This window comes from Stegostoma tigrinum, chromosome 26 (assembly GCF_030684315.1).
Source record: "Stegostoma tigrinum isolate sSteTig4 chromosome 26, sSteTig4.hap1, whole genome shotgun sequence".
NCBI lineage: Eukaryota > Metazoa > Chordata > Chondrichthyes > Orectolobiformes > Stegostomatidae > Stegostoma > Stegostoma tigrinum.
The window spans coordinates 15,393,000-15,414,751 of NC_081379.1; the positions used below are offsets into that span (position 1 = coordinate 15,393,000).

Here is a 21,752-nt window from a genome sequence, read left to right on the forward strand (position 1 = left end):
CACTTGAAGTGTCAAGTGTCAGACTATTGTAGGTAATAGAGTATTTTTGGCAATAAAGATGTGATATGCCGAATGGCCTCTCTTTTGTGTTGTATGATTCTATGAGATCCCTATTTATCTTTTTCAGCATGTAAGGATGGCTTTGTTTCTGCATATTGACTAATTGTTGTCAATAAAGATATATTTCTGCATAAAATAATTAAGTTATATTCTTCCTGCTGATTATACTATCTGCTCTGTTATTTATAAAAACTTAAAACATCGTAGAAACAGTAGGTTATTTGGCCCCTTGAACTTGTTATGCCATTCACTAAGATCCTGATGATCTGATTGTGGCCTTAACTTCATTTTCCTGTCTGTCCCCATGATTCTTGACTTTCTTGTCAACAAGAAATTCTGTGTCTAGATAAGCTGAGCCGGATAATCATTAAAAAAAAAACAATTTGGGTTAATATTAGATGTTTCCCAATGCTCTTCGAAGCATTTTAAAGTCCTTGAACATCTCCGGGAGATGATGTAAAACACCAGCATGAATCAAGATCTGAAGATGATGTGAGGAAAATAACGGAAACAAAGTATTGTCACAATCATTACAAAAACTCTTTGGTTAAATTATGAGACATTATGACAGTTTAGACCATATTATGGCAAAATACATGTCTCTTAAGCTTTACCAAATTTGTACTCTGGTTAGGATCTCATCCCAGTCTTTATACATACAAGTAGTTTCTAAACCTGTGTCACAAATGCATGTAATGATTCATTCAGTGACTCAATATGTACAAGAGCACTTCTTAGAAGGCAGAAACAAAACTGAGACGTGCAGGTGTAAACGGTACCATAGGATTGAAAATGTAGTAATTTACACATTCTGTTCTGTTCCTAATTTTATTACGTGCACTTATGTATAATGGTACAGGTTTTTGAAGTAGTGGCAGTTAAACAAATAATATTTCCAAGGTCTAGTTTCCCAGGGATCAGTGCTGAGTCTACTTTTGTTCCAGATTTGATTTGGGCATAAGTGCGATATTAAAATTTGCCGAAGAGATCTGTGAAAGGCTTCAAGAGTACATAGGTTGAACTAATGGCCACATTGCAGATCAGATTTAATGCAGAGAATCTAGAGGTAATGTGGTTCAAAAATGAATTGTAATAATAGCGTGAAGGGAAGAATATAGAAGGGGTAGATAAAGAAGCCACCCAGAGATTTAGATGCTTGATTTCCTGAAAATATGAATACAAATTGATAAAACCATGAATGAGCTTGTCACATGTTGGATTTTTAAAATAGCAACAAGAATAAATGATTATTTTGTAGACGCATAGGTTAGGCCTTACTTATAATAGAATATGCTGAAATAATAAATCATTGAATTAACAGAGCAGGTTGATACCCAGAATAAGAAAATAAAGTTATGAAGATAGAAGTCCTGGAAAAGTTTTAAGATGCTTCTGCAAGTTTTTCCCTACTTTTTTCTTAGGCTCTCCAAGCTATTTCTCTCTGACTATGGAGTCAATGATGATGTCAACTCCAAACTATCAGTAAGGGAATAGAGAAAGTAGAACATTGAGAATAGATTTGGATTGCTTTGGTGAAGAACAGCAGGCATTGATCAGTGTATCTCTTCTTGTGCTGTAGAGTTTTACCATTCTAGGAGCACTCCTTTTAAAGCCAACTCACTCTGTACTGTGTGCATGATGCTAAATTATGTTTTACTAATTTTCTTTAAAATATCATAATTTGCATAAGTCCAATCTAGTAATAAAAATTTGTCTGTCAAACACTGCAAACAGTCAATGATGCATTAGCTTCAAGCTAGGTTGCCTCATATCTTGGCTTGAATTTGAAATAACAATGAGGGAAGAGGTGAACTAAGGTTTACATTAATATAGAAGTCTTGTTTCTGAAGCAATTTGCATCTCCTTGACTACTAAACAGTGTACCAAACTGAAGTCTCCTAATTGAAAAGGCTTTCCACAGCCTCGACGTATTGTTATTACTGCATTCAACGATTGTGTATGTTTTATGGGTTCCTAAAAAATTACAAGTTAAGTATTTCTGTCAAGAAAATTAACGGGCATCTGTGAGCTATTCCAGCCTTTGAAGGTCACTGCCTTGGTAGGCTGTAAACATTGACTTTATATGGTATTTCTGCTATGAAGCAATGGTCACAGTGTGCCTTTGAGTGCTGCACGTTATGACTTTAAAAGGAAGGTTGCAGTTATAGTAATGTATTTCTTGCCAAAAATAAATTAGAAGGATTTATCTATTTAAGTACAATGCTACTTTTTTAGGCTCTTGTATCAACTGCCTGTTTTTACAAAAGGGATGAAAGGGCATGGTTACATTTGCCCTGATTGCTCAGTTGTTGGGGTCGAAATTTCTATCAGTCGATTTGAGGCTCAGTTGCAGAGGTGTGCAGGTAGTATATACCTAATTATGCAGGCTGAACAAAGATATAGAATTAGTCAGAGCATCTCCCTGTCACAAAATCGGTGAACTATCATTACTAGTAGCACTCTTTATTTGCAGTCTATCTAATCAGAGGTGGGAGAATCATGGATTTCTATTCCAATTTAAAGTCAACCACAATATCATAAAAGTTTACTTCGGCTGCAGACAACCGGAAGACAAGTTTTCAACATGGTAGATCAAGGACAAACTTGAAGAACTCACTGTTTCTTAGATGTAGCATTCACTATTAGCATACTTCATTCCACTGTTTATGGTTCCATAACCACAGTCTGAACCTGCAACTATCCACTATTATTTTTACTACCTCCTTACATTTCTGTCAGTCTTCAATGTTCAGCCTTTGATGCACTAGCATCAATATTTCATATTTATATGCAGAATAACAGGAAGTTGTTGAGAATTGGGGAGGTATGATACTGGAGGATGTCCTGGGTGTGGCAAGTCCTGATGCTCAAGGAGGTATTCTGTAGGACATGTCTATCTTGCACTCCTTCTCTGCTCACTTTCAGCAGCCACTCATCTAACTTGGCTTATAACTGATACTTAAGGATGATCAATGTTCTCTTCAGATTCAGATGAAACAAATATAGTATGCCCATTGATCTGTTTAATATCTAAGAATGTATCAATCTAGTTCTAGTTTCCACAGCATTCTCTGGTAGTGGAATTCCACAGATTGATCACTCTCTGAAAGATGAAATGTTTCCTTATCTCAGTCCTAAATTGCCTACCCTATAGTTTGAGACTGTGACCCCTGGCTCTAGACTCCCCAACCAGGGGAAACCTCAAAACAATAGTTCCCTTTCTGAAGAAAAGATGTATTGGCATTGGAGGAGGTTTACCCCGTAGAGAAGGTTTACTAGGTTGGTCCCTGGTATGGAGGGCATGTTTTATGAGGAGAGGTTGAGTAGATTGGGCCTGCACGTATTGGAGTTTAGAAGAATGAGAAGCATCCTTATTGAAACAGAGAGATTGTTTCCCTTTGTGGGAAAGTCTAGGACCAGAGGGCATAATCTCTGTGATTGAGAGGCCTTACATCTAAAACAGAGCTGAAGAGGAACTTCTTCTCTCAGAAGGTAATGAATCTGTGGAATTTTTTAATGTAAGAGGCTGTCGAGGCTGGTTTGTTAGGTAGCTTCAAGGCTAAGGTAGACATTTTTTAATCATTAAGGCTATCAAGGGTTACGGGACAAAACCGGAAAGCTGTTGAAGATTATCACATCGGCCATAATCTCATTGAACAACAGAGCAGAGCAGCCTGGATGGACTGAATGGTCTACTGCTGCTGTTACATATTATGGACATTCTGTTAAATAGTTAGTTCATTGAAGATAATTAAATCAGAATGAACACGTATTTATTCTGTCAACCAATTTCTTAACTCAAATGTTCTTTTCCACCCTTTTGACTTACATCCCCAATATGCAAGTCAGAGACTTACAAAAATAAAAGATTATCCAACTGGTCTGAATACTGTTTCAGAGTTTTGCATAAGATTGACTTTTCATGAGCCTTCTAGTTATTTCCAGCAAGGAAGTCAAGTCCCCAAATACCCAGTTCAACTGAAACATTGCTAGTATCTTAAATATAATCACCTTGGATCAGAACTCACTACTTGCACTGTCCCTCAACTGTAGAGTTTTGTACTGAAAACTGTATCTATGGATCTTCTCTATTTGACCATAACAGAAGTTCAACTTTCTGTTATGGGTCCTTTAGTTAACATGAGTTTTAAACCTTTCAGCCAGCATCCAGAATTTCAACTTAATTCTGCTATAAAGAGATATTCCAGGATCAGTGCCCACCTAGACTGTCCTTAAAAGAAAAAAGAGCTATAAAATCCTGCTTGAAACAGAACCTACACGCAATCTACTCCTCCCCACCCCCTTCTCCAAATTAACTTCTTGTTAACCTTTCTGTTTATTGTTGGTAACCTGCCAGTTACTGAAAGTAAGGTATTTTTCCAGAAATCTTCTCCCATTGAAACCATTTCTTAAAAGGCCATCAGCCACACATAAATATAGTATTTATTTAGGCTTTTTTCTTCAAAAAACACATTGGTCATTGTTAAGCAATCCACACCACTGTTTGTCATGCTGTGTAAGCTTTGTATTATTGTTCACTGTAAGGTAGATTTGCTGCCACCATCCTCTTCCCAGGTAGCAATCTACAGGGCCTGCTTGGTCCAGTGTGTGTGAGGAAAGCTACTTGATAGTCTAACAAGATGTATTTTGTTACATAATAGTATCAATATGCAATTTAAATTAATATCATAGACATGATTATAGAGAAAAAGGGAAAGACTTTGATGGGAGTTCTTACTTCTTCAACATTATCATAGAGGGCCTTAAGACATTCCTCAGAATTATTTCTTTCCAACCCTTTTCACCCTTATACAACATGTCATCACAATACTGATAAATCTTTTATAGATTTAAACAGCAATCTTTTTCAGAGCCTGAATGACATGGGTATTAGCAAGGAATCTGGGACAATTGCAAGAGGAGTCCAACAAGGCTTTTCTTGATGTCGGGAGCAACAAGTTGCATTTTCCAACAGAGTTCTGGATGTTGAATTCATGTTAGGGAGGAATGGGAGGCCCATCTGCAGAGATCATTCCTCCTCATTATCACCCTCATTTACACCAAATCTAGGCTAATTGCTACATCAGTTCCTGTTTTACCACGTTTTGGATGGAAACTCAATGAGAATCTATGAAATGAAAGTCAGATTGGATACTTAGCGACTCTGCCCACAGACCTTGACATCTGACACATGTGAGCCTCTTTGCATCAATCCATTTGCAGTGCACTTCTGCATTTTAATGCTGAACTTTAGAGTGCACCCCAGCACCTTGCATTTCAGTGCTGCTGTAAGGACACTTTGAATACAAGGCAGTTTATAAATTGGACCAGGCTACTTCTGAGGGCTACTCACTTACTCTCCTTGTTCATTCACTTATGCTTACTTGGATGTTCACAGCATCTCTGCCTTTCCCTGTCTTGCTTGTCAGCATAGACACAAAGCCAGGCAGATTATAATGGGTTTGAGCAGTCACCAATTAAGGGGTGACATGTTGCTGAATGTCATCATGTTATGTCACTGTTACTTCTACACACTGTGCCAGCAGCTGATGTAACAGACATGTGCTTCACTTAAATGTCCATATCTTCAATTTGAGGTTGGTAGCACTCAGTCACATCAAAGGAGACACCTTTCAATCATAGAGTTCCAGCAGTCAGTGAAGGGCAATCTGCAATATAGGTCCAAGGGCTTGGAAAGTCAGTCAGTCACTTTTAGGGGGAACAAGGTCATGACCATTGTGGTCAGTGAGATCCAAGTATCAGGTATCCTACCAAACATCTCGGCTCTTTCTGCCCTATTATAAGGGCAAACCAAAATGAAAGTAGATGGCACCACCATTGTTCTACTGCAGGTGACAGAAGAGTTCTGATGTCACCCATTTGAGTGAGTAGGTAGCACGGAAGTCATGCAGGGTCAATATTGTGGGAGCGTTGGGTGGGTGAGAGCGAAAGAGGGATCATGTTGCATGCATAATGGGAGTAATGAAGCATAAGCATTTGAGGCAGGTGTATTTGTAGCAGAGATGGATTGTGTGAGGTAGCAGCTTGAAGATGGTAACGCTTACCCCAGCAGAGCAGAGAAGGTCATTGTCAAGAGTGGTCATTCCTCCACATTGCTGAGACCACACTGACCTGGGTACATGCTTCCAGTGCCAGACCTGAGGGTCATGAATGTCCCCACTCTGCACCACACCATTCACCAGGATCTACTGGTCCCTGTCAGCAGAGTAGGGCAACAATTTCCCCTTCTCTACCAATGCAGTACAAATGATATGAACCATGTAAGGTGGCTGTGGACTGGCAGTGCTTGTCCAAGTGCCAACTGCCTTTTAAAAATGCTACCATTACAAGGGATGACAGTATATCCCAGGATTTCCTGGCAGTGGCAAGCTCTTCCTGCTACAGGGAGTTGTAGAATTTAGATAGCATCAGTGAGAGGGATGCATGGTAGATGGTAATGAAGCGAGTTTAGGATGAAAGCACAAGAAAACTCTCTACCTTTTGCAATGAGAAACACTCCATAAGAAGTTACATTATTTTGGTTCAGTGTAAGCTTCCACCTGTAGACATTCACAGCACAGAAGGAGACCATTTGGCTCATGGTGTCCACACCAGTGAACAAACACTGCACTGTTCCTCTTTTCTAGCTCTTGGCCATTAGCCCTGAAGGCTATGGTGACATAACTGATATCTAAGTACTGCTTAAAAATTAAGAGAGTTTTTGACTCACCCACGTTTTTTCAGGCAATGAGTTCCAGACTCCCATCACCACCTGGGTGAAAAGATTTCCCACAACTGTCCACTTAGTCTTCAACTTCTTGTTTTAAAGCTATGCCCCCAGTTAATAACCCCACACTAATTTTTCAATTTGTTCTTGCTAAGTCAGATAATGAAGTTTTCTTTTAGGATTGTGCTTGTCTCTTTCAGATGATGAAATCTAACTACTGACAAATTACCACATAAGTTTCAAAGAGGTTTATCAAGAGGTTGCTGCTATTAAATAAGTACCACATAGTTCTCACAGGTATCAGTGAAAAACCGTTGACATTCTGTCTCTGGTATTTGGTGTTTCTGGACTGGTATTTTGTTGATTAATAGTTTTCTTTGACAGAAATCAGAGTGTGATACAAGTAGGACAGGCAGGAAGAGCATCTTAGCTTTCAATAATAATTTGTAGTTCCTCTTCCCCAAGTTTTCTTTCGAGAACTCAAATCAGGAGCTCAGGACTGAGAAATCGGGTGATTATAACAAAATTGAGAATCTTTTTTGATGGTGGGTGAAAGGAAATCAGTGTATTCTGGATGCTGAAGAATTAAATGTTGGAAATAAAATGCAACCCCACCGACATTTTCCTTTCAAATGGTTCTGATGTGTAGTTTCAGCATTTTTTACCGCTTCTATTAAAATAAACTAATCTCAAGAAAGATCCACAAATTTTATGTTCAATTAGTTTATGGTCTATTCCCAAATTATTCAATCATTTCCTAACATTGTTTTGTAAAACCAGCTGTTGTTCATCCCATTGAAAGGAATAAAAACCCAGAATTTACAGCAAAACATTATAAATTTGGACGTATGGTTGATTTATTTCTTGTAAGTACAGCTTCAGATTCTTATACTTTATTATTTTACACTCATTGGAAGGTTTCAGTAGGGTTTCCATGATGATTATGTGCAGTGACTCACAAGTAAACATTTTATCTATCTTTGGACAGTTTCATATAAAATATAACCATTCATTTTGCCTCATGTCCTGTCTATGCTCAAAATCCTTATACATTGTAAAAAGATTGAATAGGAATGAATCAGCATGCAAGCCTAAGTGTACTATGTGATATCAACAATCCCACATACCAAAGGATCAGATCAAATAAAATAATATTCTACAACAACTTGTCTGAAACTAAGTACAAAATTTTAAAAATATTTTAATCCTTGAACTGAGGTGGACCTAAGGATGGCAGCGCAGGTAGAGGATTGTTTCTCCTGCATGATGTATGAGGTGAGGGACGCCATTAGTGTCCCATCCAAATACGTCTGCAAGAAGTGCACCCAACTCTTGCTCCTCCAAGACTGCGTTAGGGAACTGGAGTGGGAGCTGGATGAACTTCGGATCATTCGGGAGGCAGAGTCAGTGAAAGACAAGAGTTTCAGGGAAGTAGTACCTCCTAAGCCTGAAGAAAGCTGGGTAACTGTTAGAAGGGGGAAGAAGCAGTCAGTGCAGGGATCCCCTGTGGTCGTTCCCCTAAAAAACAAGTTTACCGTTTTGGATACTGTTGGGGGGGATGACTTACCAGGGGCATGCAGTAGGGTGCAGGTCTCTGGCACAGTGTCTGCCCCTCTTGCACAGAAGGGAAGGGGGGATAGGAAGAGAGTGATAGTCATGAGGGACTCAACAGTTAGAGGGACTGATAGAAGGTTTGCTGGGAATGAAAGAGACTCACGATTGGTGTGTTGCCTCCCAGGTGCCAAGGACTGTGATGTCTCGGATCGTGTCTTTGGGGTTCTGAGGGGAGAGGGTGACCAGCCCCAAGTCGTGGTCCACGTAGGCATCAACGACATAGGTAGAAAGAGGGATAGGGATGTCAGGCAGGATTTCAGGGAGCTAGGGTGGAAGTTGAGAGCTAGAACAAACAGAGTGGTCATCTCTGGTGTGTTATCCGTGCCACGTGATAGCGAGGCAAAGAACAGGGAGAGATTTCAGCTCAACACGTGGCTGCAGGGATGGTGCAGAAGGGAGGGCTTCATGTACGTGGACAATTGGGGCTCATTCTGGGGAAGGTGGGACCTCTACAAACACGACGGTCTCCACTTGAACCAGAGGGGCACCAATATCCTGGGTGGGAAATTCGCTCGTGCTATTCGGGTGGATTTAAACTAGCTCAGAAGCGGGATGGGAAACTGAGGTGTAGTCCTAGTATGCAGGATGACGAGCGTATGGAGGACATGGTCAGGACCTCACTGTCACAGGAGTGTGCTGGTAGACAGCAAGCTGGATTGAAGTGTATCTACTTTAATGCCAGGAGTATCCGGAATAAGGTAAGTGAGCTTGCAGTTTGGATAGGTACCTGGGGCTTCGACGTTGTGGCCAGTTTGGAGACTTGGATAGAGCAGGGGCAGTAATGGATGTTGCAGGTTCCAGGGTTTAGATCTTTCATTAAGGTCAGGGAAGGTGGTAAAAGAGGGTGAGGTGTCGCTTTGTTGGTCAAGGACAGTATAATGGCGGCTGAAAGAACCTTTGAGGACTCGTCTGCTGAGGTTGCCAAGGAAGGTTTGTTGACTGAGTCAGTATGGGTGGAAGTTAGGAACAGCAAGGGAGCAGTCACCTCACTGGGGGTTTTTCACAGACCCCCAAATGGCAGTAGGGAGATTGAAGAACTCATAGGCCGGCAGATTGTTGAAAAGTGCAAACGTAGCAGGGTTGTTGTTATGGGTGACTTCAACTTTCCCAATATAGATTGGAACCTTCTTAGTGCAGATGGTTTGGATGGAGCCGTTTTTGTCAGGTGTGTTCAGGAGGGTTTCCTTACTCAGTATGTGGACAGGCTGACAAGGGGGGAGGCCATTTTGGATTTGGTGCTCGGCAATGAGCCAGCACAGGTGTCAGATCCCATGGTGGGAGAACACTTTGGCGACAGTGACCACAACAGCCTCACATTTACCACAGCCATGGAAAGGGAAAGGAGCAGTTACCAGAGGAAGATATTTAACTGGGGTAAAGGAAACTATGATGCTATCAGACAGGAGTTGGGAAGTACAGATTGGGAGCAATTGTTCCACAGAAAGGGCACAGCAGACATGTGGAGGCTGTTTAAGGAGCAGTTGTTGCGAGTGATGTATAAATTTGTTCCTCTGAGACAGGTAAGAAGGGGTAAGATTAAGGAGCCTTGGATGACGGGTACAGAGGTGCTTCTTGTCAAAAAGAAAAAGGCAGCGTATGTAAGGTGGAGGGAGCAAGGGTCTAGCACAGCTTTCGAGGATTACAGGCTTGCTCGGAAGGAGCTCAAAAGTGGACTGAGGAGGGCCAGGAGGGGGCACGAAAAAGGCTTGGCAGGAAGGATTAGGGAGAACCCGAAGGCATTTTACTCATACGTGAGGAATAAGAGAATGATCAGGGAGAAGGTAGGGCCGATCAGGGATAGCGTAGGGAACTTGTGCGTGGAGTCTGAGCAGATAGGGGAAGTCCTAAATGAGTTTTTTGCTTTGGTTTTCACTAAGGAAAGGGACCTTGTTGTGAATGAGAACTTTGAGGAGCAGGAAAACAGGCTTGAACAGATCAAGATTGTGGAAGATGATGTTCTGGAAATTTTGGCAAACATTAAGATTGATAAGTCCCCAGGGCCAGACCAGATTTATCCTAGGTTGCTCCGGGAAGCGAGAAAGGAGGTTGGTAAGCCGCTGGCGAAGATCTTTGCTTCCTCACTCTCCACGGGAGTCATACCAGAAGATTGGAGGGTGGCAAATGTTGTTCCTCTTTTCAAGAAATGGAATAGGGAAATCTCTGGAAATTACAGACCAGTCAGTCTTACGTCTGTGGTCAGCAAGGTTTTGGAAAGAATTCTGAGGGATAGGATTTATGACTATTTGGAAAAGCATAGCATGACTAAAGGGAGTCAGCATGGCTTTGAGGGGGGCAGGTCATGCCTTACAAATCTTATTGAGTTCTTTGAGGAAGTCACGAGACAGGTTGACAAGGGTCGAGCAGTGGATGTGGTGTACATGGACTTCAGCAAGGCATTTGCTAAGGTTCCCCATGGCAGGCTCATTCATAAAGTCAGGAGGTATGGGATACAGGGTGATTTGGATGTATGGATTCAGAATTGGTTGGCTGACAGGAGGCAGAGAGTGGTTGTAGATGGTAAGTATTCTGCCTGGAGGTCAGTGTCCCGCAGGGCTCTGTTCTTGGGCCTCTGCTGTTTGTCATTTTTATAAATGACCTGGATGAGGAGGTTGAGGGGTGGGTTAGTATGTTTGCTGATGACACAAAGGTTGGAGGTGCCGTTGATAGTATTGAGGGCTATTGCAGGCTTCAGTGAGACATTGACAGAATGCAGAACTGGGCTGAGAAATGGCAGATGGAGTTCAACCTGGATAAATGCGAAGTGATGCATTTTGGAAGGTCGAACTTAAATGCTGAATATAGGATTAAAGGCAGGACTCTTGGCAGTGTGGAGGAACAGCGGGATCTTGGTGTTCAAATGTATAGCTCCCTCAAAGTTGCCACCCAGGTGGATAAGGTTGTTAAGAAAGCATGTGGTGTTTTGGCTTTCATTAACAGGGGGATCGAGTTTAAGAGCCGCGAGGTTATGCTGCAGCTCTACAAAACCCTGGTGAGACCACACTTGGAATATTGTGTCCAGTTCTGGTTGCCCTATTATAGGAAAGATGTGGAGGCTTTGGAGAGGGTGCAAAGGAGGTTTACCAGGATGCTGCCTGGACTGGAGGGCTTGTCTTACGAGGAGAGGTTGACTGAGCTCAGACTTTTCTCTCTGGAGAGAAGGAGGAAGAGAGGTGACCTGATTAAGGTGTGCAAGGTAATGAGAGGCATTGTTAGAGTCGATAGCCAGATACTTTTCCCCAGGGCAGGATTGACTGCCATGACGGGTCATAGTTTTAAGGTGTTAGGAGGAAGGTATAGAGGAGACGTCAGAGGGAGGTTCTTCACCCAGAGAGTTGTGAGCGCATGGAACAGTTTACCAGTGGTAGTTATGGAAGCAGAGTCATTAGTGACATTTAAGCGACTGCTGGACATGCACATGGACAGCAGTGAATTGAGGGGAATGTAGCTTAGGTTATTTTATTTTTGGATTAGGAATATTCCACGGCACAACATCGTGGGCCAAAGGGCCTGTACTGTGCTGTACTTTTCTATGTTCTAAGTTGGCAATGCAGAAAAATGGTTGTAGGTGACATGTAAGATTGGTGGGCTCTCCCATTTTCCAGGCCCGAAACGTCAGCCTTTATGCTCCTAAGATGCTGCTTGGCCGGCTGTGTTCCTCCAGCCCCACACTTTGTTATCTCCCCACCTCGAGGCCATTTTCGGAGAAGACATATTAAAGTTATAATTGCACTGGTTGTGGATAACCAATTAAGGGGCCTGCCCTCTCAGATTGCAATTTTCTAATCACAGGTGGGCCCTTTGAAGTGGCTCAAATGTAACCAATGAAATAGAGCAGCGTCCTCCTTTTTTTTAACATCATCCTCCTACCAAGTTTCCAGACCACTTGAAGTCTCAAGGCCTTGCCTCCAGTCTGCAAGGAGCCTCTGCTCCCTACAACGGTGTCCAGTCCAGGACTTGCCTCCTAAAGTCATGGCTGCTTTACGTTATTCAAAGCAGCACTTATATTAATACCATTTAATTTGTCTGCTTTTATCTGGCACCCAACTTGTAGACCAGCCAGGATCAGAAATAGGGGCTAAAATGCTACTGCTATTTAAATAAAAAGCAATGTAATTCTGCAAGAAAAGTGCCTTTTTAGTCATAGTAGTACAGCAGTGAAATAGCCACATATTTCATTGGAATACCAAATTTCCTCATAGGGTACTGAAAACTACTGGCCCAGTTAATCAGGAAACCTTAATGCACTAAAAGTGGCTCTTTGAACAGAACTGTCAGTTGGTCTGACATTTCTTGACTTAAATTGAATTTGTTTTCAGGAAATGTAGATAAATTCACTTTGAGGTTTCATGTCTGGAATTTCTCTTCCTTTCATGGTCATAATAAAATGGAACCTATTAATTATTCTGAATGTTGAACTTCAAATTCAATTCTATTGCCAATATTCTGTCATTTACTCACTTCAAGTTTATTAAATATTTCATATAAAATATTAGTTGGCTAACACACTGTTGGGAGTAGCTGTCCCTTTGTCCATTTAAACCATAATATTACCTCCTTTGGCTCAGCTTCCAATTTTGTCTGATTTACATCTCTGTGAAGTGCTTTTTGACATTCCTCTGCTTTAAATATGCTTTGTAAATATATATTTTATCATTCTCTTTTTGGGTGTAGAGTTCCAAATATCTAGATTTTCTTCCTAACTAAAATATTATTCATAGTAGTAACTCAATGATGGATTTTAAAATGTATTTTGTCTAGTTCCACTCATTGTCACCAGCTGGTGAGCTCAGCTAAGAGGACCTCCTGTTTAATGGCGTGTCTATATCGTTTGTTCCTTTTCTATTATTAGGGAAGAATAACAGAATGAATGAGGATTTAGCTTTTACGTTTAGCGTATTCCACAGAACTGTATAAATGCTCTTCATCCAGCAATCTGACATTCTAATGTTACTAAAGGCTGACGCCATGGTAGCTCAGAGTTTGGCACTGCTGCTTCACAGCACCAGGCACCTGGGTTCAATTCCAGTCTCACATGACTGTCTGCCCAGGTTTGTGGGGGTTTCCTCCGACCATCCAAAGGTGTACAGGCTAGGTGTATTAACCGTGGGAAGGTCTGAGATGCTGCTTGGCCTGCTGTGTTCATCCAGCCTCACATTTTATTATCTTGGAATCTCCAGCATCTGCAGTTCCCATTATCTCTAACCGTGGGAATTGCAGGGTTATAGGGAAAGGATAGGGGGATGGGACTTGTAGGTTGTCCTCCAGAGGGTTGGCCTGCTTCCACACTACAGAGACTCTACGCTCATTGTTTCACGACAGTATTCAACAATAGATATGTATGGCAGAGTAATTTTTCTTTAAATGTCTACTTTCACAACATTTTGCAATTAGAAGCATTATTTTGGCGTAATTTGTGTTATCTATACTTTCTCATTGCAGACAGGTAGCTTCCTGTGATCCCCTGATTGAGGTAGAGGATATGATGATAATGGGCAAAAGACCGGATCCAAAGTGCATCTTCACATACGTGCAGTCCCTGTATAATCATTTGCGAAGGTACGAGTAACCAGTCCTGGAATACAGAAGCCAGAATATCTTGACTTTCTGTTGAAACAGAACACCAATCCACAGCATGCTTGTGTTTTGGGGTAGTTGTTTGAAGACATGTATATACACGGGTCACTGTGTGCTGTGTTTGCACTCTGGGATTTTATTTCTCTTTATGCATGAAGACAGGATGGAGATGCCAGGGTAATGAACTGTCTACTTTGTGTATATTATAAAACCATTGACCACGACCCTCTTCTAATTCCAAATCAAGAAAAAATTATTATAAATATACTGAGAATCTTTCATACAGTACAATTGTCTGCATATGTATTTGCAAAGAAATAGATGTATTATAGCACTGAATTAAGGTCCTTGGATCACTTTTAAAATTGATTTTATTTGATTCTAATTGTTTGAAATTATGCCACCCACCAGTATTTCTCTTTCTCTCTTCCCCTGCTTCTGTCTCTCAAAACAGTAAAGGAAGGCAGTTTCAGGATGTGTGACACACAACCTGTGAGACCTGTTATCTTTGTCTCACAGTGTCTGTGGTGTTGCTCTTGCACTGTGACATTTCTAGCTAACAATTCTGAATAGTGTTCATTTTTGCAAATGTCCTTATATATTGTACCAAGTGTGCCATTGGTGAGACCAAAGGAAATCATGCAGTCATAATAAAAACAAATTATTGCTTTCAGCGATGAAAATAATGAATACATTTAATAGATATTCTAATAATGAGGAGCTTCCTATACATCCAAGCAAAGCATAACCAGTATATACTCAGCTATGGAATTTGTTTGTCTGAAGAGCCAACCCCATTTTTCCACTACTGAGGATCAAATTCTTAAGTTATTAGCCTCAAACAAAGAGTGGCTACATTGGAATATCAATGAATAATTCAATCCTCATTATGTCCTTGGTTGATTAAAGCTGGAGTTATAGTTTAGGAGTGCTACAGTTGGTTTTAGTGTTAAGGAAGAAGAAAGTGAAGTGTATTACCAGTTTTAAATGTGGGAATGGAATGCTTTTGCTTCGCTGTGTTGCTAGGTTACCTTGTGTGTGCATTGATATATTATTACATCAAGAAAGTTTATTTGGGGAGATATAGGAATGCTGCCAGTGCCCATGCGATCATATTCCAAGATTTACATTTTACAGAGGAGAGGTATAGAGGGAAGATTTTCTTTCTAAATAAATACATATTTAAACATATTAGTTCCAAACCTAAGAAATAAAAGTTTTCGTCGTACTCTGGTGAACGACATTGACTTGTCCGTGTGATATAGTAAAGCGTGCTGAAAGCTAAGTATTTCTACTACAACCCCTAAAAGCAGAGTACTAAAGTGTTCTCAATGTGAAAAATAGAGGGGTAAAATGATCACAATGGTTGTAATCACTGTGATTCAGATACTGTAGTGTTTAGCATGGGATAATATGAAATAGAGGAGAAAAGCCTTTTTTAGGTTCTAAAAGAAGTATAACAGGTCATCAAGCAGGAGAATTCTATAGAACATGCATACACTTAAAATTTGGGTCATCGCATGTCCCTGTACCAAGCTTTCCAACTTCAACAATGTTAACATTCTGAGGCAACTGCTTCACAGGGGGAGCCTTTTGATATGCCATTAGAACCAGAAGAATATTTAGCAGCCACTTGCTTGGGGATTTCTGCTGATCTTCTGCCACATTTTACAGAAGAAGGCAAAGTTGCCATAGACTGATCAGACCATAGGAACAACTGATAATGGCTTAACCTGAGGATCACCATGCCTGAGATGAGAGGAGAGGATGAGAAGGAGAATGCTAATGAAACCAAACACATTTCACTGAAATTTCATGTCTAACCGTATTTTTTACTGTCTTTCTCACTCTCCCTGAAGTCTATGCTTTATTTTCCACAACATATTATTGTCCTACTGATTTGGTGGAGGCAAATTCCCACTTAGCAACTTGGTGACAGAGACCATTACTGGAATAGTGATGATCAGGAGCAGGCAGCAGGAAACCTTAACTACATCCAATGCAAATTGAAAAATGCAATGGTTTATAACTCATTTCTCAAAGTGTAATGGATTTCAAAGGTTAGTGCTTGAAGAGGAGACTCATTTGCTTTGGGACAAACAAATTTGCCTATTTTGGTAATTTCGGAGTCCTGCACTCTGCTACAGCTGCCTCCACTATGTACAAGGCATGCCCCAAAGTGCTTTGTTTATTTTAGATGGTGTAAAAGTGGACTGACTACTTTCCTTTCATTGTTGATTGTATTAAGGCACCAGATTATCTGGCTGGTTAACACTCTCAAAAAGCCTAAGGTAGCAGAGGTGACCTGATGTCTTATACAACACCATGTTATGGAAACAATTCAGGGGTGGAGAGGAAATCGGAGTGCTGGCCACATGTCTTATTTGTGTGTTCTATCTGCCAAAAACACACCTGGTCAAGAACCATTGGTACCTGAAAAGAGATCTGACAATGTCCCACTCAAAACATTAAGAAAAACAGAAAATGCAGAAAGTAGTCAGCAAGTCTGGCAACATCTATCGGAAGAGAAACAAAGTTGATGGCCAGGATTTGGTGTTCTGTGTTCTGCAAGTGGAATTGGCCACTTCAGGGTTCATTAACTCCCTGGTCTCACCAATAAGAAAGCTAACAAGATCAAGCACCAGTTACATTCTTAAAATGCTGACTTGGTGAACTTCTCATCCAATCAGGAGCCTTGCCACCATGCCTGAGACTGCCAGTGAATCAGAGCTTGGTAGCTTTGAAGATTGTTGATGGAGACCCAGGCTGTGAAGCCATGAGGGTCTGAAACAGAGTAGGTGAGAGAATTTTTTCTAAGGGATCACTCAGTGGGGGTTGCAATTGGATGCGTGTCAAGGAGTGGGTCAGAATAAGAACAGGGAGTGGCTTTCAGTGGTCACCCTCCTGCCCTATCCATATCCTCAATTGCTAATGATTCTGGTGGATTGAAGTCTTCAATCTCCCCCACCCCACCCCACCAAACTCAGCAGATAGATCTTGCTGGTTTCCTAGTCAGGAACCAGCCAGTTTCCTTGCATGCTAAGAAAACAGTTAATCAGATCAATGGTTCGGTTGAAGCCCTAAAGAAGCCCTTAATTAACCACATGAGGACCTTAGCTAATGGCAGCATGAGAAGGTCGTGCATGGACCTTCATACCCAGAATTTAATTGCTGACATTGTGAGAAGAAAATCAGTATCTCTCTGGGGCCAATTCATTCAATTATTTACCCTTCTCACCAACTGAAGGGAAGGGAAAATCAGATGAGTGTTTTTTTCAATGATCTTTAATCAGAGCTCAAAACATTACCTCGGATTCTGTATGAAACGTAAATTATATTTTTCCACAGAGACAGATTGAGAAGATCAGTGATGTCCACTTTAGTCATAATAATTGACATTATAAATTGATATTCATGAAGATGCAACAAACGTAAAATGTTATTACCTAGCTTGTTAAGCAATTATTCTTCTTAATCATGAGTAAATTCCCTTTAGTTTGCTGATGCTGCCACAAAAGAAGGGGTAGGTACATAATGCTTTATACTCAAAGCAACTTTTCCATTACATTAACGAGAGGAAATTATACTTTATGGTCTGCTCATTTTTTTCCTTCACTTTCAACTAACCAGAGAACAACCATCACATCAAAACAAAGTAAATATACTTGTATATATCATGTATCCAGATAAGATTTTTGCTGCACTGTTAATGCAAGCACAAACTGCACAGGTTTTTAATTTCAAATGACTTGAAAACTGCTCTGTGTCAAACTCTGCCAAGAATATTGTATGAATATGTTATTAAATAATCTATGCAGGAGAAATGGACTACACCCTTTTTTACTGTATTAGTACAGTGCTTAATGCCACATTTAATTTTAAAAAGTGCACTGTTTCTATATGTAACCTGCACGAGGAAAACTGCCTCATGTGCTTCTGTGTATCTGTATGTTTTTCCAGTTTTCCTTATTAAAGTTAGCATTGAGCTTGCCGCAATTTTTAAAATTAATTTATATATTTAATTTTGGAAATGTGGCTGTTCTATCCTCCTTGTTCTTGAAGTGTTGAAAAATTGCATAATCGGTTGTTATTAATAGTCTTCAGCTTTCGGAGGATCAGTTGTTAGCCTTTGACCAACCTTGTCTTTTCAGACATCTCCTGGCCATCCTACACTAATGGGTGAAACTTAATGAAGGTGATCAGTTCCAATCTACCAGTTGGAAAACAGGCAAGTGAAGGTGGGAGGCAATTGCCCAGGAAAGGGAAAGGGAATGGGAATGGGAATCAGCAGAAAGGAGAGGAGGGAAATTCCCAGTGTCCTGTTTTTCTAAAACCTCATCCTACCAATTCACAATGCTTGATTCATGGCACTGACCCTCCCCTCCTACAGAAGCCCACAAGCAACTCTGATAGGGTTTGCTTGCCTAGCCTTCTCACTTGGTGACACTCCCACCTGGTGTTGGGTGAACAGCAGCAATAACAGGATGAGGTCCTGAAGGTGGCAGAGTTCTCACTTTTTGCTCTTCTCTCCATGCCCCACCCCTCGATTTTAACATGCCAACAAGATACTGCATCACTGCATCTCACTTTCAGGTTTGTGCTATGTAAAATAAGATCCATATTAATGTATGAGACCTGCCCGTTGGATTCAGTCCATAGAAGATTACCTGTAAAACCGTAGGCATATACAACATGTAGGTCCACATGTAAAAGTGACCCAGTAAGGACTTAATTTGGAGTGATAGCATTAATAGACAGTGAGTGACACAAATGGGGCTGCAGCTTCCTGCTCCCACATGTGAGCTTTCAAGGTAGAAGTTCAAAATTATATGGGGAGTTGAGTGAGGGTGACTTCTGGATTCATTCTGCTGAGACAAAGAGCCAATTACATTTGTTCAGGCCCCATTCGGGGTAATTTTACAACTTTGGCATTTTGTCACTACCAGAGCAGTTCCTTACCATGATGTGAGCCTGTCTGTGATGGTTCGTTGATGCTGGAGCCCTCTGAAGGCCACAATTTTATTCATACCCAAATAAGCAGAGAGTTTTGCCCTCATCCCTGTGAAGTTGCCATGCTGGATTGTGTTTATGTCCGCTCCACTGTGCAGTCTGTGAAAGGTGCTTCTGTGTTGAGGCACCCTTACAGTCCCTGACCTACCTTCGGACTATACTGAGGTTCTGAAGTTGCTGACCCTTTGGGACTGCACCATCAAGAGCCCACCAGATGGAGGCATATAACTCGAAGGCCTCAAGTAATGTTGCATTGCCGGCTTTGCCATTAAGAAATTTTATCTTGACAAAATCTTAACCCTCTGTGCATTTTCTGCGTGTATTTCTGACTTATAGTATTTAAGTTTTATTTTCTTTCAGAGTTTAGAAAATTATTTTTAGCTGCCATATTGAATTTTTCACTGCAAATAAAATGTCAGCTCCAAATCTTTTTTGAAAATGCCTCTGATTTTATTTTTCTGTCATCACATTGCATGATGTTAGCAGATGCTCATGCCTATTCAATTGTAACAACTTGCATTTAATATCTAGCCCATGACACCTACATTCTACTGATACTAACGAACAGTGGAGATTGGAAATAAATAAGAACTTAGAAATTTAGGATACAGATTTTTAAAAACTGCTGCCATTGGTGTCAGATGAGTTTTGACTGCTCATTCAACTACATCTGTGCCACTGTTAATACTATTGATGGAATTTAAAGGTACTCCTTTTGAAACAATGGATTTTATCCCCTCAGTAAATGGAGGATAATTATTATTGTAAGAGGGAAAACATTCTGTTGAAGGTTACGAATGTATCTAAAGTGTGTGAAGGAGAAAGAGTTCTAGGCCCTGACTTTCTGGAAGCAGCATGTAAATTTGTGGCACAGACGAGCATTTTCACAAACAGGCTTCAAATTGATACACCTTTTGTAAGAAAGGCACAATATCTGTTCCACTACATGGTTCCTTTTAAAGCTTGTACCAGTATTTCTTTGTGGGTTTATAAAACGTACGTAAAGCTTCAAATTGAAATGTACAAGAAACGTATACATTGCCACATTACTAGCAGTACACACTGATACACAAAATTCTGGCACAAACGCAAGGGGCTGGATGGCCTCCAATCTGTGATTCTATTTTGTAATAAAGTGAATCTTGTTACTGGCTTGTATTTTCATGAAAGCTCTTTTAATATTGACAGAAATTGTTTCCTGCTAAAATGTCTAATTTACAGCAGGTATTTAGAATAGCCATCCATTCACCTCAAGCAGAATTTAGTCTATTCCTGTGGCTTTTAAGATGTTGATAGTACCCCATTATCTCTGGCTGACCCAACCTGCAATGCAAGCTGAATGAATTAAAGACTAATATAAAAACAGCAAAGCTTTACTTAATGCTGAGTAATCAGAATTTTCCTTTAGAACTGCATTGATTGTGTGTTTGGCCATCCATGACAAAGTACCTGTGGGAAGATCATTTCAGTCTTTTGTTTTCTTTAAATACTACATGCTCAACAAGGTGGGAGTGTTAGAGTTGAAGATTGGATATATTCCAATATTTGTAACTGGTTCAGACATTACCACATAAGAGTATTATACGGGTTAGGTACAAATGCATTGCCCACTGCATTCTCCCATATTGAATCAGTGCTTCCGAGCCTGACAATCACATTTAGATGAAGATTTGATACTTTTGATAGTCGATCATTAGCCATAAATCTCAGACTTTCACTACTTCAGGGAAAACTGGTTTATTAAGTGACTTTGCTAAACTCAATTTAAAGCTCCACCTGTGCCCTGTAGAGCACAAATAAACATGGTGACACAACACACATTGCCTTTTGTGAAATTTGATGTCTGTTCTCTTTGTAATTTGTGAAGCAGGTTCACTTAACTCTTTCCTCCTTTTATATTTTTCCTCACATTAAAAGTAATTTACATATTTTGTGCTTTATTTTAAAGAGCTCACAGCATGACAGTATTTTTGCTTGCACTACATTGAGGTACCTGTCATACAGGCCTGACTTTACCTTCAATGTCATGTATTATGTATTTTTCAGGCCATTACACCATTGTAATGCAGTCCATAGATTTATGTACACATTTTGTAACTTGCCTGTTTTACACAGTATATACAGAAATGCACTAAAATAAAATAAAATTGTATTTACAAACAAAATGGTCTTGTTTCTGCTGATCTCCCATTTCAAGTTGTTTTATTTGCCTTCATCTTTAGGTGGTTTTGTTACCTAACCCCTCCGCCTGACATTTTGTCTATGTCAGACCCTTTCCAAAGTACCCCTGTAATAATAGAAGCACTAGAGAAGAAAGACCTTGCAGTTAAAGAGCACTTTATATACTTGAGTCAATCCTAATCTATTTTATGATGTTTTTGCAAGTATCACTTGTGTAGGCAACCACAACAGCAGCCTACATACATTGAGGTTTCACAAACAACAAGATAAATTTGATGATAATCTTTTTAAATAGTGTTAGTCAAAAGGGAAATGTTACAAGGATGCCAGGAACACTCCCTGCTGTTAAAATAATGTCATTTCACCTTTTACATTCACAGTTTAATGTTTAATTCTCTGAGATTGTAACATCCCCAATATACTAAATTATACTCAAATTTGCAATTAATCCACAATATTCTGATTCAAGACGAGGTCTAATAAATGTGTTAAGATTACATTTCTGTTGGAATTGTGATCTCTAAATTGTGACCTGCCAATATGTACATGTCATCCTTTGGTTTATATCAAGGGTGCAATGATAATT

At 40.2% G+C, this 21,752-nt stretch overlaps 1 protein-coding gene across 4 annotated transcripts in view; it reads left to right on the plus strand.

The window, feature by feature from the left end:
* Positions 1-21,150, plus strand: part of smtnb (smoothelin b) — a 276,452-nt gene extending 255,302 nt beyond the window's left edge. For 3 of the 4 annotated variants that reach the window (XM_048555894.1, XM_048555895.1, XM_048555896.1), the window contains exon 20: positions 13,841-13,955. Coding sequence is in view for 1 of the 4 variants with exons in the window: in XM_048555897.1 (XP_048411854.1) it covers positions 13,841-13,967 (127 nt within the window). In the remaining 3 variants the exon portion in view is untranslated. Of the gene's footprint in view, positions 1-13,840 lie in introns of all 4 variants that reach the window. The other variant, XM_048555897.1, reaches the window with a different exon arrangement.
* Positions 21,151-21,752: the final 602 nt, after the last annotated feature.